Source organism: Opisthocomus hoazin, chromosome 7, assembly GCF_030867145.1.
Source record: "Opisthocomus hoazin isolate bOpiHoa1 chromosome 7, bOpiHoa1.hap1, whole genome shotgun sequence".
Classification (NCBI taxonomy): domain Eukaryota; kingdom Metazoa; phylum Chordata; class Aves; order Opisthocomiformes; family Opisthocomidae; genus Opisthocomus; species Opisthocomus hoazin.
This window is the reverse complement of record NC_134420.1, coordinates 1,755,590-1,770,959: the sequence shown is the minus strand read 5'-3', so window position 1 is coordinate 1,770,959 and position 15,370 is coordinate 1,755,590. Positions and strand designations below refer to the sequence as shown.

The following is a 15,370-nucleotide window of genomic DNA, read 5'->3' as shown; positions in this document are numbered from 1 at the left end:
CTGTAACAGGCTTGGCCGGTCCCTGGGTGTGTTTTCTGCCTCCTGCGATTTGCTGGTGCTTAGCTTAATCAGATGTCCACAGCGGGGTGCGAAGAAGCTTCGTGTCCCACGCGAGACACCTGCGAAGTCGCTGTCCCTTCCCACTCCTTGGGTTCCTGAGCCCCCAGGAGTCTGTCCCCCATTTCTGCAGGGACCTTGGTCCCCTGTGGGGACCATGAGCCAGCAGTGTGCCCTGGCTGCCAAGAAAGCCGATGGAATCCTGGGGTGCATCAAGAGGAGTGTGGCCAGCAGGACGAGGGAGGTTCTCCTTCTCCTCTACACTGCCCTGGTGAGGCCTCATCTGGAGTACTGTGTCCAGTTCTGGGCTCCCCAGTTCAAGAAAGATGAGGAGCTACTGGAGAGAGTCCAGCGGAGGGCTACGAGGATGAGGAGGGGACTGGAGCATCTCCCCTACGAGGAGAGGCTGAGGGAGCTGGGCTTGTTCAGCCTGGAGAAGAGAAGGCTGCGAGGGGACCTTCGAAATGCCTCTAAATATCTGCAGGGTGGGGGTCAGGAGGACGGGGCCAGACTCTTTTCAGTGGTGCCCAGTGACAGGACAAGGGGCAACGGGCACAAACTGAAGCCTGGGAAGTTCCATCTGAACATGAGGAAGAACTTCTTCCCTCTGAGGGTGACGGAGCACTGGCCCAGGCTGCCCAGGGAGGCTGTGGAGTCTCCTTCTCTGGAGATATTCAAGCCCCGCCTGGACAAGGTCCTGTGCAGCCTGCTGTAGGTGACCCTGCTTCAGCAGGAGGGTTGGACTGGATGACCCACAGTGGTCCCTTCCAACCCCTACTATTCTGTGTGATTCTGTGTGACACCTGAACGTGGCAAGCCAGCGCAGACCCACCTTCAGCCATCAGGCAGAGGCTGTGAAAACAGATCAGCTTTGTCCTCTTGAAGAAAAGGTGGGTGGAGGCTGCTTTGTGGAGCTGGGGACCAGGCTGCGCGTTTCCCACAGGCAGGGCCACCCAGCGAAGAGCTCCTCTTCCGAGGCCAGGGCTCTGCTGCGTGGTTTTGCCACCGCCTGGGCCTTGCTGTTCCAGTTTGGCTTGGGTGATGGGCTTCAGGTGGGTGGCACCAGACCTCTCCGAGCGTGCTTTGGCGGCGCGGATTTGGCGCGCGGGATTCTGCGGAGGTCTCAGGACGGTAGCGTGAGTTCACCTGATCTCTTTGCTCTTGTTTGAAGGACCATGCTGTCAAGCACGGGCTTCTGGAGTGGTGTGGAGATCTTTGGGTTGAACGCTGGGATGGGAGGGAAGCACTTCCATGCGGGAGAGATGTTGAACTTCTCCACGGGGCTTCTGTTCCCCGCTTCTCCAGGAGCTGCCTGTTGATGCCTCGCATTCCCACTCACCTCCGTCCAGGACGTTCACTTGCGTTTTCCCAGGAGATTTTCCTGGGAACATCTGTACATTCCTTCAGGTCACATTTTTCTCAGCGTGACACCTTCAGCATGCGCTGCTTGGAGATGTTTCCATCATGTGTAAAACCTTGAGCACTGAGATCTTTCGGCGCGCTGATTTTCTGGTGCCGATCTACTCGCAGTCTTGGTCAGCTCATTTTTCTTGCACGAGGGTTGGTGATCGTTCTTTCCATGTTCCTGTATTTTTTCACTGCGCTTCTTCACTTGCAGGATCTAGCTGTTTAATTTTGCTAAAGAAGCGTGCTCCAGGTGAAAAGTTTCCTCTTTGGTTTCTTCCTCCTCTTCGCAAATTCTGCGGTGAGAACAGAGAAGCTGGCGTCGGAGGTCGTTGCAGCTCATCAGGCTCAGATCTTGGCCTTCCGCTTGCTTGTGGCACAACCTCCCTCGCTTTTAGGGTGCGTTGAAACGTGAAAAGGAGCTGCTGAAATGATGCCAGCACTGACTGTCCCCAGAAAGTTTGGTGCGTGTCGTTAGGGCTGAGTTCTGGTGAGCGCGGTGTTCAGACCTCACCGGTGCGGTCCCCAGCGTGCCCAGCCCTTCAGCGCTGCAGGCAGCGTCGTACAGACACCGGCGTTCGGAGAAGACAGAAATCCTGTCCTGCTCCATCTGTGCTGAGCCTGCTCAAGTCACAGAATCACAGAATGGTTGGGGTTGGAAGGGACCTCTGGGGTCACCCAGCCCAACCCCCTGCCCAAGCAGGGTCACCCAGAGCAGGCTGCACAGCACCGCGTCCAGGCGGGGCTTGAAGATCTCCAGAGAAGGAGACTCCACAGCCTCCCTGGGCAGCCTGGGCCAGGGCTCCGTCACCCTCAGAGGGAAGAAGTTCTTCCTCATCTTCAGCTGGAGCTTCCTCTGCTCCAGTTTGTGCCCGCTGCCCCTTGTCCTGGCGCTGGGCACCACTGGAAAGAGTCTGGCCCCGTCCTCCTGACCCCCACCCTGCAGATATTTAGAGGCATTTCTAAGGTCCCCTCGCAGCCTTCTCTTCTCCAGGCTGAACAAGCCCAGCTCCCTCAGCCTCTCCTCGTAGGGGAGATGCTCCAGTCCCCTCCTCATCCTCGCAGCCCTCCGCTGGACTCTCTCCAGTAGCTCCTCATCTTTCTGGAACTGGGGAGCCCAGCACTGGACACAGCACTGCAGATGGGGCCTCACTGGGGCAGAGCAGAGGGGGAGGAGAACCTCCCTCGTCCTGCTGCCCACACTCCTCTTGATGCACCCCAGGATCCCATTGGCTTTCTTGGCAGCCAGGGCACGCTGCTGGCTCATGGTCACCCTGTCGTCCACCAGGACACCAACTTTCTCACCTACACGTGTGGTTTTCTGCAGTAAGATTACTCATATTATTTCCTTTGGACAAATCACTCATTTCTAGTCATTCTTGAGGCAGTTGGGTGAGATTCAACCACGTTGCTTTACTTTACGCACTTTATTTTCGGCTCTTAGCCTCCGAAAGTGTTTTGGTTCTAGTTGGAAGCCCTCGGCCGAGCCCTGGCATCGCTGCACGTTGAGCTTATGGCTAGCGGGAGGCCTGAGGAGCTGCAGAAAGGGAGATGGATTTGCATGCCCCCCCCCCCCCCCCCAAGCATTTCTTTTCATGGTGATGTCATCAAATAAATGGCTTTAGCATCCAGTTCCAAACAGAGGAGGAGAAAGGTAGGATCACATTTGAATGTCCCTTTTTGTTTATTTAAATTTAGTGATCAAAGTCTCCTTCTGGTTTAAATTTAAAAAGAAAAAAAACAAGCAAGTACCCCCCCCCCCCGAAATCCTCACTGGTGGTGCTGATGAGCTGGAGGTGTTGGGGTCATTCGGCTGACTCTTCGTTTCTCTAGCTCTTGCCATGCCTGTCTCTGCTCCCGTTGGAGAACCCAGCCGGTGTCCTTGCATGGTGGCACTCTAACCCAGTGACCAGGCTCCTTCGGTGCCTCTGGCCCCAACTGGGTGTGGGTGTCCTTGGGACGTCTCTCTGCTGGGACTGTGGAGGGGACCAGGCAACGCGGCGAGCTGGGACCCCGAGCTCTCAGCTGACCGGTGCCCCGTGGGATGAATCCGACCCTCGGCTTCTCAAGGCTGTGTCAGCGGGTGTGAGGCTGGTTCCTTGGGTTCCTTCCACAGCTCTGAGGAGAAGGCATCATGAAGTGGGTCTTCTCTGCCATGCGAGCCTGTTGCTGGGTATTTTCCTTGGGCCATGCCCAGAATTGGTAAAATTAGGCAAAGTTCAGGTGCTTTCTCTCCAGCTCTGCGGTTCCAGGGCTTCAGACCCTGTTGCTGACTGTTGGACCTTTGCCCCCAAGTGGGTTTTCTTGGGCCATTCAGTTCCTTGGTGGTACAGGAATGTTGTGGTTGGTGGATCTTCTGTTTGAAGGGAAATCTAAAGCAAAAAAAGGGAAACATAAGACAGAAGCTGCCTGGGAATTCCTAAAGACATGCTTTCACTGCAGAGCATCCTTGCGAGATACCTCGGTTTAGCAAATATTGGGAACGTTTGTGGGAATCTTCCCTGTTGTCCCTCAGCCCGAGGACCTGGTTGCCCTTTGAGTTTTGGTTCTTTGAGCTTCAAGGCGCTGGGCCTTGCCTGCCCACTTTGTGCTTACCCCTTCCAGTCTCACCTCCTCTCAGAAGAAGTACGGTGCGAGGCAGCTGGTTTCGTAGTGTTGCGTGTCCCTTTCTCAGCTGCCCAGCCAGGACCTTGCTGTGTCCACGCGCTGTAGATGCCACTTGGACAGACCGTGCCTGAAGTTGCCAGCCAAGGCTGCTGACGTGAGAAGGGAAGCACTGCTCTGGTTCTCACCCTGGGGAACCCCAGAGATGTCTGTGGGACGATGGGGCTGTTAAGGAACCTGGGAGGAGAAGTCAAGGTGGCCATTGCAAGGCGGGTGTGGTGGCTGAGGGGACACGGCCGTGCTGAGTCTAGGCAGAAGAGGCAGGGAGGCATGGGTTCATGAAGATAACCAGGACTGGGATGGTGACCCTGCTTCAGGAGGAGGGTTGGACTAGATGACCCCCAGAGGTCCCTTCCAACCCCGACCATTCTGTGATTCTGTGGTTGAGGGGGAGAGGGGTGCCATGTCCATGCTGGACACGCAGCGCGTGGCCGTGCCTGCTGATCTAACACCTATTCCTCCCTCTTCTTGCAAGATCCTCACCTTCTCCGGACCATGACCCCCGAAAACATGTGCCACATGACTCCCCCTTCTCGCCTGGAGCACCCTCCTCCGCCGCCACCTCCTCCACCCCCCCACCTCCAGGGTCCCCCGCCGCCGCACCCGCACACCCCCCACTACCCCGGCCTGCAGCGGGACATGTACATGAAGGCCGAGCCCCTGATGCCACCCTACAGCATCGGGCAGGGCATGGCACCTGCCGACCTCCACCACGCCCAGCAGTCGCAGATGCTGCACCAGCTACTCCAGCAGCACGGAGCAGAGTAAGGCCTGGGGCTTCTCGGCGTTGTCCGGGTGGTTTGAGGGAGATTGGAGCTGGAGGCTCGCAGAACGCGTGAGCAAAGTTGTTGGGTTTAGCTGCAAGTGAAGGAGCGTGCCCAGGTTCTGCATCCAGGGGTGGCATCGAGGTGGAGGTGACCAAATGCATGGCTCGGAGTTGGGTGGTGGGGATGGACAGGAGGAAAGCAAAGGTGTGGCTCAGAGCTCGGCGGTCACGGGATGGGTGGCCAGAGCCTGGTGGGAGAAGGTGGCGATGGCGCTGCAAGACCCTGTGGGTCCCTGCGTGGAGGTTTGGGTTTTCAGGTGAGATCCCAGCTTTTGCCTGGTCCCAGGCTGTTCCCTCCCCACCTCTTTCTCTCCCGCTCAGCCTTTGCTCTCCCGTGGGTCTCTGCAGCCTCCCAGTGCACCCCGCCAAGAAGCGGAAACACTCCGAGTCGCCCCCCAACACCCTCAACGCACAGATGCTCAACGGGCTGATAAAGCAGGAGCCGGGTATGGGGACCGTGCCACTCAACCCTGACAGAGTCCAAACCCCTCCCTGGCACCAGCCGGGACCGCTCTCACCAGGTACGTGGTTTTTGTCCCTCGTATCCCCCTCCCCTTAATACCCCCCAGCATGCAAACCCCCGCTGCGGCCCAGGAGGGAAGCTTCAGGCTGGCCGCACGGGCAACGCCAGCCGCTTCCTTCTGCTCTTACCCCGCTGGACGCTGTCGGAGGGATTATAATAAATCCATATTTTCCCCTGGCCGCAGGCCTGATTCAAGATAACGACAGCTTGAACGGCTCCTACTTGGATCCCAACTACCAGTCTATAAAGTGGCAGCCACATCAACAGAACAAGTGGGCAACTCTGTACGATGCCAACTACAAAGAGCTGTGAGTCCTTCACCCGCCTTGGAAGAAAGTCGGGTTCGCCTTTCGTGTGTTGGTGTCGAGGGACTGGGCTTTGGGGTACCGTACTCCCAAGGTGGGCTGAGGATCTCCCTGGGCTGCCCCTTGTCGTCTCCTGTCACCTGCTGATCTCTGTTTGCTTGCGCTGTGGTGGAGATGCTCTCTCTGCTGTAGCTGTGCCACTGGGACGGTGACTGCTCTGCCCTTCCCTCTGAGGGTGACGGAGCCCTGGCCCAGGCTGCCCAGGGAGGTTGTGGAGTCTCCTTCTCTGGAGATCTTCAAGCCCCGCCTGGACAAGGTCCTGTGCAGCCTGCTGTGGGTGACCCTGCTTGGGCAGGGGGGTTGGACTAGATGACCCACAGAGGTCCCTTCCAGCCCCTACTATTCTGTGATTCTGTGATTCCGCAGGGCTGGTGGGGGGTTAAGGAATGGGGCTGGCGCTGTAGGAGCCGGCAGAAGGCAGCTTGGACCAGCAGCGCCCAGGCTTACCTGGATTTTACAGAATCACAGACTGGGAGGGGTTGGAAGGGACCTCTGGGGTCACCCAGCCCAACCCCCTGCCCAAGCAGGGTCACCCAGAGCAGGGGGCACAGCACCGTGTCCAGGCAGGTCTGGAATATCTCCAGAGAAGGAGACTCCACAGCCTCCCTGGGCAGCCTGGGCCAGGGCTCCGTCACCCTCAGAGGGAAGAAGTTCTTCCTCGGGTTCAGCTGGAGCTTCCTCTGCTCCAGTTTGTGCCCGTTGCCCCTTGTCCTGTCGCTGGGCACCACTGGAAAGAGTCTGGCCCCGTCCTCCTGACCCCCACCCTGCAGATATTTAGAGGCATTTCTAAGGTCCCCTCGCAGCCTTCTCTTCTCCAGGCTGGACAAGAAGGAATTAAAAGAAGTCTTAGGATTTCCTAGGCAGTGCATAGCACGGATGGCTGGAGGTCATCTAGAGCCACTTCAGCACAGCTTGAGAGCAGCGTAAAAAGGAGCCTGAGGAGGAGGAGTGGGAGTGGTTGATGGGCAGAGGAGGAAAGGAGGAGAGAAAGAAAGGAAGAGGGAAGGGGTTGAGGAAAGCTGGGAAGCCGGGAGGGACAGCGAGCCAGCGGAGAAGCAAGGGGAGTGGGTGGAGAGGAGAGCTGGGGTGGGCGAGGTGGGTGGGGGAGCGGAGAGCAGCTGGGTGGGAAGGTGGGCTGGGGGGGCTGCGCGGGGCTGGGCGCTGGAGGGAGAGGATGAGGCAGAGGAGGGTGGAGGCAGCTGCGCAGGGAAAGAGGAGTGCTCAGGAGGAAACCGCTCTGGATCCTCCCTGCATTCCTCGGAGGTGACAGGGATCTGGCAAGCAGCAAGCTGGGTTCCAGGAACCGCTCGCTGAGCAAACGAACCCCCCTCCCCGTTTCTCCTCCTCCTCTGTCTGCACAGCCAGTGGCTGGTGGGGGTCCCCGCAGGGGGACGTGGAGGAGGGGGTGCTTTCTTGTCCAAGGCCACGATCGCACCTTGCCTGGATGGTGCTCAGGATGAGGAGCCAGGGACGGCAGGCGAGGGCGGTCGTGGAGACAGGGTGGGATCTGGGACACGGAGGGAAGCTGCCGCTGATCTGCTCAGCCCAGCCCTAGTCCTTGTGTTTCCTCCAGCGCAGACCTGGTGGTGACTGGGGGAGAAGTGGCTGTTGGCCTTGGTTACTTCTTTGGTGACATTTGCAAAGACTCTGTGGCTGTTTCCCCAACCACAGCAGGAGAGGCGTAACTTGGGGAGGTGGTTACTTCTGTTTTACTAAACTGTTTCCACAAAGGAAGCATCTCCCACCTTCAGGTGGAACATCAGCTGCTTCTGGGAACCCGTGAGCAGCTCCAAAGTCCAGTCCTGCAGCCCTGCCCCTGCTCTCCACCATCAGTTGGCTTTTCTGTGGGCTGGGGGACAGGGGAAGCCGACCATCTCTCCCTGACCTTGCACACACCGTGGTCCCCAACTCCTGCTTTCCCACACGGGGCAGAGCTTGTGTTCAGCTCCCGCCTCTTCGGAGCGTCTGGGCACGTCATCTCCATCGCTCGGTTTTCAGCCGGCGCCTGGGCGTCACTGGGCAGTTGCGACGCTGCCGTTGTCCCATCTGACAAAGCCACCTTTGGCTTTTGGTGCTGTGCTTGCTTCTCCCAGACTCTGTGTTTGTGCCATTGCTGCCTCCAGCTCCGAGCCTCGGCATCTTTGCCCCATGTCACAGAATCACAGAATGGTGGGGGTTGGAAGGGACGTCTGTGGGTCACCCAGTCCAACCCCCTGCCGAAGCAGGGTCACCTGGAGTAGGTTGTAGAGGACCTTGTCCAGGCAGGTCTGGAATATCTCCAGAGAAGGAGACTCCACAGCCTCCCTGGGCAGCCTGTTCCAGTGCTTCGTCACCCTTAGAGGGAAGAAGTTCTTCCTCATCTTCAGCTGGAGCTTCCTCTGCTTCAGTTTGTGCCCATTGCCCCTTGTCCTGTCGCTGGGCACCACTGCAAAGAGTCTGGCCCCGTCCTCCTGACCCCCACCCTGCAGATATTTGTAGGCATTTCTAAGGTCCCCTCGCAGCCTTCTCTTCTCCAGGCTGAACAAGCCCAGCTCCCTCAGCCTCTCCTCGTAGGAGGGATGCTCCACTCCCCTCCTCATCCTCGCAGCCCTCTGCTGGACTCTCTCCAGTAGCTCCTCATTTTTCTCTTCTTCAGGCTGAACAAGCCCAGCTCCCTCAGCCTCTCCTTGGAGGAGAGGTGCTCCACTCCCCTCCTCATCCTCGCAGCCCTCTGCTGGACTCTCTCCAGCAGCTCCTCATCTTTCTGGAACTGGGGAGCCCAGAACTGGACAGAGTACTCCAGATGAGGCCTCACCAGGGCAGTGTCAGAGGGCTTCTGAGAAGTGGAGACACCAGGAGCAGCGAACCTCCCTCCTCGAACTTGGGCGACGCTTGGTCGCAGCCTGTCAGTCCCTGGAGCGGCTTCTCTTCCACCATCAATCTCCGCAGGGCTTTCTCTGTGGGGCAGAAGCTCAAACGCACCTCGTGTAGTCAGGCTCCAAAGAGCTCTGCGTGTCGTAGGAGCAGACCTTTGGCACGGCCCCGCTTTTCTCCTGGGCGTGCTGAGTCCCCCTTTCCCTCTTGTCTCGCTGTTTACCTGCGCTGGGTACACGGTCCCTCGTCCGAGACGCGTCACGGCTCTTCCAGCTTGGCACGGAGCCTTCGCAGGTGTCACGGTCCCCGTCCCGGAGATTCGCCATGCGTGCCCCGGTGTGGTACAGGCAGGATGGCAGAGCCCGACTGCTCAACGTTTTCTGCTGGGAGCAGAGAAGGTGCTGGAGCGCTGCAAATCACAGCTTTTAACTTGGGCAAACCCAGCCCTGCTGTGCCGTGTTCTTTATGGCTGTGCTTGGGGTCACTTGCCTCATGCCTGCTTTTAGGGTTTAGGGCGAAAGCCGGGGCAAAACCTGCTCGTGTGGCATTTAGGTCATCGTCCCATTGTGTAATGAAGAAATTCCTTTTAAATGACTTCATGGAGATTGTAGGAACCCACGTGCAGTTTGTTGTGGCGCTGGGTTTGACCAGATTTCAGGGTTAAGGGCAAGGGTTGATCGGTTAATTTTTGGGTACGCACTACCTCGGTGAACTCTTCCTCCTGTTCACAGAATCACAGAATCATCACAGAATCCCAGCATGGCAGGGGTTGGAAGGGCCCTCTGGGGTCACCCAGTCCAACCCCTCTTCCGAAGCAGGGTCACCCAGAGCAGGCTGCACAGGACGTCATCCAGGCGGGGCTTGAAGATCTCCAGAGAAGGAGACTCCACAACCTCCCTGGGCAGCCTGGGCCAGGGCTCCGTCACCCTCAGAGGGAAGAAGTTCTTCTTCATCTTCAGCTGCAGCTTCAGTTTGTGCTCATTGCCCCTTGTCCTGTCGCTGGGCACCACTGGAAAGAGTCTGGCCGAAAGAGCCTGGGTTCAAGGCCAGGTAGCTCTAGGAGAGCCTGTGCAAGCTGAACCAATGTCTCTTTCTAGATGGAAGAGCACTTAGTCCTCCTGGTACAGCACTGCACCAGACTACATCAGTGAGAAACTCCAGAAGCTCCATCTTCCCTTCCTTCTTCTAGAACGGCCTTTTCTTAGGTTGAGCAGTTGGTGTTGTGGCAGGTAGGAGCCTTCTCCTTCCTCCTGCCCTTTGGGTGTGCTCAGCAGACGAGCAGGCATCGGTGTCGCTTTGAGATCCACGAGTTCTTCAACCATTTAGTTTCCTCGGAGGTCATAAAGCACAGACCAGCCATTCCCACTCTGTTTTCTGCTGGAGCTGTCCTCCAGTTTTTGGATGGCCGTTAAGAGTTTCCCACCCCTACAGGGAACATATTTTTTAATCCCTTGTGATCCAGGTGCCCGCAACCTATCCGCAGCCCCAGGAATTTGAATCATCCCAATCATCTGATTTTTTTTTTTCCTACTCTTGCCCTTAAGAGAAGAGACCAGAAAGGGAGGTTAAGGAGGGAGACCGAGGTTACTGCTGCGCAGGAGAGCTCCAGCTCTGCTCCCCCATCTAGGTGCGACGCTTTCCCTTGGGCTAGTGGAATAATTGCTTGGTCAGCACTTTAATATATTTTTGAACCTGTACAGAATAGTTTAGGCTGTTGTCTGTGGATTTGTGTGTAACGTTCCATTGTAAGTATGATCTCACAGGGCAAAATACACAGTGAGGTTATATCCCCTGTCCTCCTCCTCTTGCACAGGCAAAATTAAGAATCAGTTAGGTTGGAAAGACCCTCAAGACCGTCGAGTCCACTAGTAACCATCGCTGAGAGGCGGTTGTTCCTCGGAAGAGTTTCTCACTGTGGTTTGTGATGATCAATAGCCCGGCGAGAGTTTGTTCCAGCTTCTCTCAGCGCCCTTCCAGCCCCCTTAGCAGCTCCCTTTCCTTGTGCAGTGAGCGTAGCTCTCGCGTCAGCTCGTGTTTGCGTCTCGTGCCTGTGGAGAAGTGGGAGATTTCATCTCCGTTCCGTCGTTCTCCCGGCAGAAAGCTGCAGAGCAGGGCACCTTCAGCCTGCAGCTCTTGTGCTGTTGTGGGCTGTAGCTTGGAGCCAGGCTCCTTCTCAGCCGTTGCCGTGGCGTGATGAGATGGGGACGGCGCAGGGGCGAGCTGAACTCACTTGGTAGCTCCTGAGTAGCTTTTCTGCCTGCAAAGAGAGCTGTACAGTGGATTTTGTTGTGTGACTGGCAGCAGATTCCCCGTCCCCAGGCCGCTGTGGAGCAGCCCTCTCTGCCAGGAGGAGAGCGAAGGGAAGCCAGGCTCCTGCCAACTACACGGGTTTCGTTTTGCCACAGATTCCTAGAAGTTGGCTGGATTAAGGAAATGAGGGAGAGGAAGGAAGGGAGAGCTGCTGCGTGGACTCGAGTGGAGGTGCCTGGGGATCTGTGTCTTGGCTGGCTGGGCTTGTGTCTCCGGCTTTGCTGATGTGGGCTGAGGAATCTGCATTGGCCGAGGGAGATCGAAGTCCCTGGATTGGTTTTATTGATAAGATATTTCTTTTTGGCCTTTTTGTACTGGGTTTGTGGTCTCAGACTCAGTGAACCTTCAAAAGGGTTAGCTGGTTTCCACCGGCGGGGCCGAAGAGGCCTGGAACCGGGCAGTTTGCTGATTTACTCCTGGGAGCAGGGGTAATTCATCTCCCTGACAGCGCGCTCCGATAAACGCCAGCAGGCTCCCTCCTCCCTCTCCCCGTGTGTTGGCGGCTTGAGGTAAGGCAGCTGGCGAAGGGTAGAAACCTCAGCGCTCAGCAGAAACCTTGCACAGCATCCCAGAATGGTCAGGGTTGGAAGGGACCTCTGTGGGTCACCCAGTCCAACCCCCCTGCCGAAGCAGGGTCACCTACAGTAGGTTGTAGAGGACCTTGTCCAGGCAGGTCTTGAAGATCTCCAGAGAAGGACTTTCCACGCTGAGACCAGAGCCTCTCTGCTCTGACCCTGGGAACTGGGCTGGTGCCGTGCTCTTCCCATTAAGCAAACTGGTGCTCTCCCTGCGCTCTCCGCTGAAGCTCAGGGCTGCGGGTTCAACCGGAGCTTTCAGGCTTGCACCCCTTGGTTGGAAGAAGCGTCCTTATAAACGGCAGCAAACCTGGCCTTGCTGCAGATCCTGGATCTCGCTGAGGGCACGGAGACCGGTGTGACGTGGTCCAGTCCTCCTGGGAGTGGTTTGGGTTAGGTGGCAAAGAGTGTCTTGGGCAAAGCCTTGGCTAATTCCGCGGTGACGGAGCGCTGAGGTCTCTCTCGTGCCATGAGTGTCACTCAGGCAGTGGAAGGGACCACGTACGGTGCTGAGCTGTGGACACGCTGGTGGGGTTGTGTCGGTCTGACGTGGGCTGGGTGAGACGGCAGCGTCACGCCACGCAGCTCTGGGTTCCTGTCCTCCATCCTGGTGTTTGTGTCCTGGAAAAGAAGGCTGGGACTGCATGGAATTAGTGAGCGGTCCTGGAATTAGGAGGTCTCCAGGCATTATGTCTCAGGAGTGGCTGAGATGTTAGGGAACCTGGAAGGAAGGAGGAGAGGAATAGGGGAGATTTTTCTTCCAGAGAGGAAACATCTGAGGCGTGTGAGCATCCCTGTGACAGTCCTGCTCCCGGCCACGGATCCCAGAATCACAGAATCACAGAATAGTAGGGGTTGGAAGGGACCTCTGTGGGTCATCTAGTCCAACCCCCCTGCCGAAGCAGGGTCACCCAGAGCAGGCTGCACAGGACCTTGTCCAGGCAGGTCTTGAATATCTCCAGAGAAGGAGACTCCACAACCTCCCTGGGCAGCCTGGGCCAGGGCTCCGTCACCCTCAGAGGGAAGAAGTTCTTCCTCATCTTCAGCTGGAGCTTCCTCTGCTTCAGTTTGTGCCCGTTGCCCCTTGTCCTGTCACTGGGCACCACTGGAAAGAGCTTGGCCCCATCCTCCTGACCCCCACCCTGCAGATATTTGTAGGCATTTCTAAGGTCCCCTCGCAGCCTTCTCTTCTTCAGGCTGAACAAGCCCAGTTCCCTCAACCTCTCCTCGTAGGGGAGATGCTCCAGTCCCCTCACATCCGGGGACAGTTCCCTCTGCAGCAGACACACGTTTCTCCTCGCGGTGCCTTTCCCTTCGCTTTGCACGTCGATGCGGAGGGCGAGGGTGCTCCCTGCTCCTCGAAGCGTGGATGCCGGCGGTGGCTGCGGGGAGTCTGTAACCTCTCAGCCTCGCTGGGATTGGGAGAAATCTCCCCCCCTCTGATCCCAGCCTGCTGAGTCCTGCCGTAATCTGCTTTTGCCGGGGGTGGGGGCATTTTGGCTAAAATAATCCATTTGACCCCAGACCTTTGATTCCTGAGGCTTTGCCCTCTGACCCCAGCACTTTCCCTGGGAAAAGCCAGCGTGGCTTTGGCTGCCCCCAGCCCGTTGACTTGTCAGCAGCTGGCGTCACCCCTAATCCCAGGAACCGCTTCTGCCTCGGGGTCTCCTGCCCTTCCTTCTCCTGCCACCCCGTTCCCGGCCGGAGAGCACGGCTCCAGAGGGCCACGCTGCCAGCCTGCTGCTGGGGCCCGGGTCCGTGGCTCGAAGGTCTCCGTGGGTAAAGATGAAGGGGAGAATGGTTTTTTTTGTTTTATAAGTATCACCAGAGTCCTTACAGGCAGTGATGTCCCCATACCATGTGGCAGCAGGGGTGTGGATTTGCTGCTTCCAGGTGGGATTTAGAACGTGGGAGTGGAAAAAGCGCCGGCGTGGGAGATCCGGGGGATCCCCTGCCCTGTGCGCTGTCTGCAGTGGGGGTGATCTGAGAGCAGCTCCTTGGCCCAGCTGGAGGTGGTGGGCTGAGGAGATCCACAGCCTCTCTGGGTACCTGGAAAGCAGCTTCTCCTCTCCAGCCTGCCCCAGCGCAGGGATCCCGCTTTGGGGGATGACACCGGCCACCGCCGTCGGGAAAACTCAGAGGAAAGGAGCCTCTGAGTGGGGGACTCTGGAGGGACCAGGCTTTTCTAGAAGACCGAGGAAGGAGAGCCTGACTGTCTCCCTTCTCTCAACACGTGTGTTTAGCAGCCCTCAGCTTGAGTGACGTTAACCAGAGCGTGTTTTGGAAGCATCCATGGGTTGGAAGTTCAGCCAGCCCCTCCCTCCCCTCTGCTTTCTCTGTTGAAAACCAGTGGGGCAGGTGGTGGGTGCTCGGGGGTCCTGGGCAGATGGAGGCAGAGGGAATTTTGGTGGAAGGCATCAGGAAAGGCTCCAGCACCCCTGGGGTGAGCACGGAGGGTGCTCGGGCCAGCCCAAGCCATGGCTCCCCATCCAGCAGAGCCAGACGGAGAATTGGGGGCCAAGGCTGGGAGACGGGCGAGAGCGGAGGAGAATTCCTCTCGTGCTTCTGGGCTAAGGGAGTGCTCTGCTCCCTCCGTCTGGTTTGTGCTGGGGACACGGTACGGCAGCCCCAGGTCCCTCGGGTGCAAGCTTTGCTCGAGGTGGGTCTGCTGTGCCAGCATTATTTATGGCTGCCTGGAAGCACCCACAGGTTTCGTCCACGTTAACCCCTCGAGCGTGCGTGTGGGGAGGATGGCTTGCTTCCCAGAAGAAAGGAAGGGACACCAGGGGAGCAGGAGTGACCTTTCCATATCTCCTGCTTCCCAGAGTCTGCTGAGGTCTGTCTCATCCGCTGCTGTCAGTCTGTCCAGCTCCCCTCCCACCGCCTGCCCGGCTGCATCAAGAGCCGGAGGTGGAAGTTCAGAAGTGGTTTGCTTTTGTGGAAGCGTGGCGTCAAAGGCTGGGCTGAGCTCCCCTTTACCTCACCCATAATTCTTTAATTAAAAACCATGGGATTTGGGTGTTCTGCTAGAACTGCTTGGTGGGGAGGTGGGGTGAGAGGCATCTCCTTCCCCCGGCGTAGGGCGGGCAGCGCCCCGGGGGCCCACCAGCCCAGGGCTGGGTTTTTGGATGGTGAGGGAAAGGAGGACTTGCTGCAAAGGCCACATATTTCCCTCGTTCCCATGGTAACCAGCCCATTAAGGAGATGTAGATTAAACCTCCCCAGCTGGTGCGTGTTCATCGGGCAGCCAGGGCCCCTTCTTCCTCCTCGGGACCTGCCTGCTGGGAGCTTTTCGCAGCGGCCGGAGGAGGTGGTTGTGATAAAATATCTGCAGGGTGGGTGTCAGGAGGATGGGGCCAAGCTCTTTTCAGTGGTGCCCAGTGACAGGACAAGGGGCAATGGGCACAAACTGAGGCACAGGAAGTTCCGTCTGAACATGAGGAAGAACTTCTTCCCTCTGAGGGTGACGGAGCCCTGGCCCAGGCTGCCCAGGGAGGTTGTGGAGTCTCCTTCTCTGGAGATATTCAAGACCTGCCTGGACAAGGTCCTGTGCAGCCTGCTGTAGGTGACCCTGCTTCGGCAGGAGGGTTGGACTAGATGACCCACAGAGGTCCCTTCCAACCCCTACTATTCTGTGATTTTGGCCGGAATCCGGCACGCGGGTGGCACCGCCTGGCAGCAGGGCCAGCGCAGGCGACGTCGGGAATGCGGCGGGTGAAGCGAGCGGAGGTGTGGGTCCCCTCCAGGTCTGGGCTGCTTCTCCCAGCGAGCAGCGTTCGGGGGTCTGCTCCGG

General features: G+C 57.9%; 1 protein-coding gene across 6 annotated transcripts in view; it reads left to right on the top strand.

The window, feature by feature from the left end:
• Positions 1 to 15,370, top strand: part of MYRF (myelin regulatory factor) — a 75,489-nt gene that overhangs the window by 38,290 nt on the left and 21,829 nt on the right. For 3 of the 6 annotated variants that reach the window (XM_075425060.1, XM_075425059.1, XM_075425056.1), the window contains exons 5-7: positions 4,601 to 4,889; positions 5,300 to 5,472; positions 5,659 to 5,782. In XM_075425060.1, the coding sequence (XP_075281175.1) occupies positions 4,601 to 4,889; positions 5,300 to 5,472; positions 5,659 to 5,782 (586 nt within the window). Of the gene's footprint in view, positions 1 to 4,600; positions 4,890 to 5,272; positions 5,473 to 5,658; positions 5,783 to 15,370 lie in introns of all 6 variants that reach the window. The other 3 variants (XM_075425057.1, XM_075425058.1, XM_075425055.1) reach the window with 1 other exon arrangement.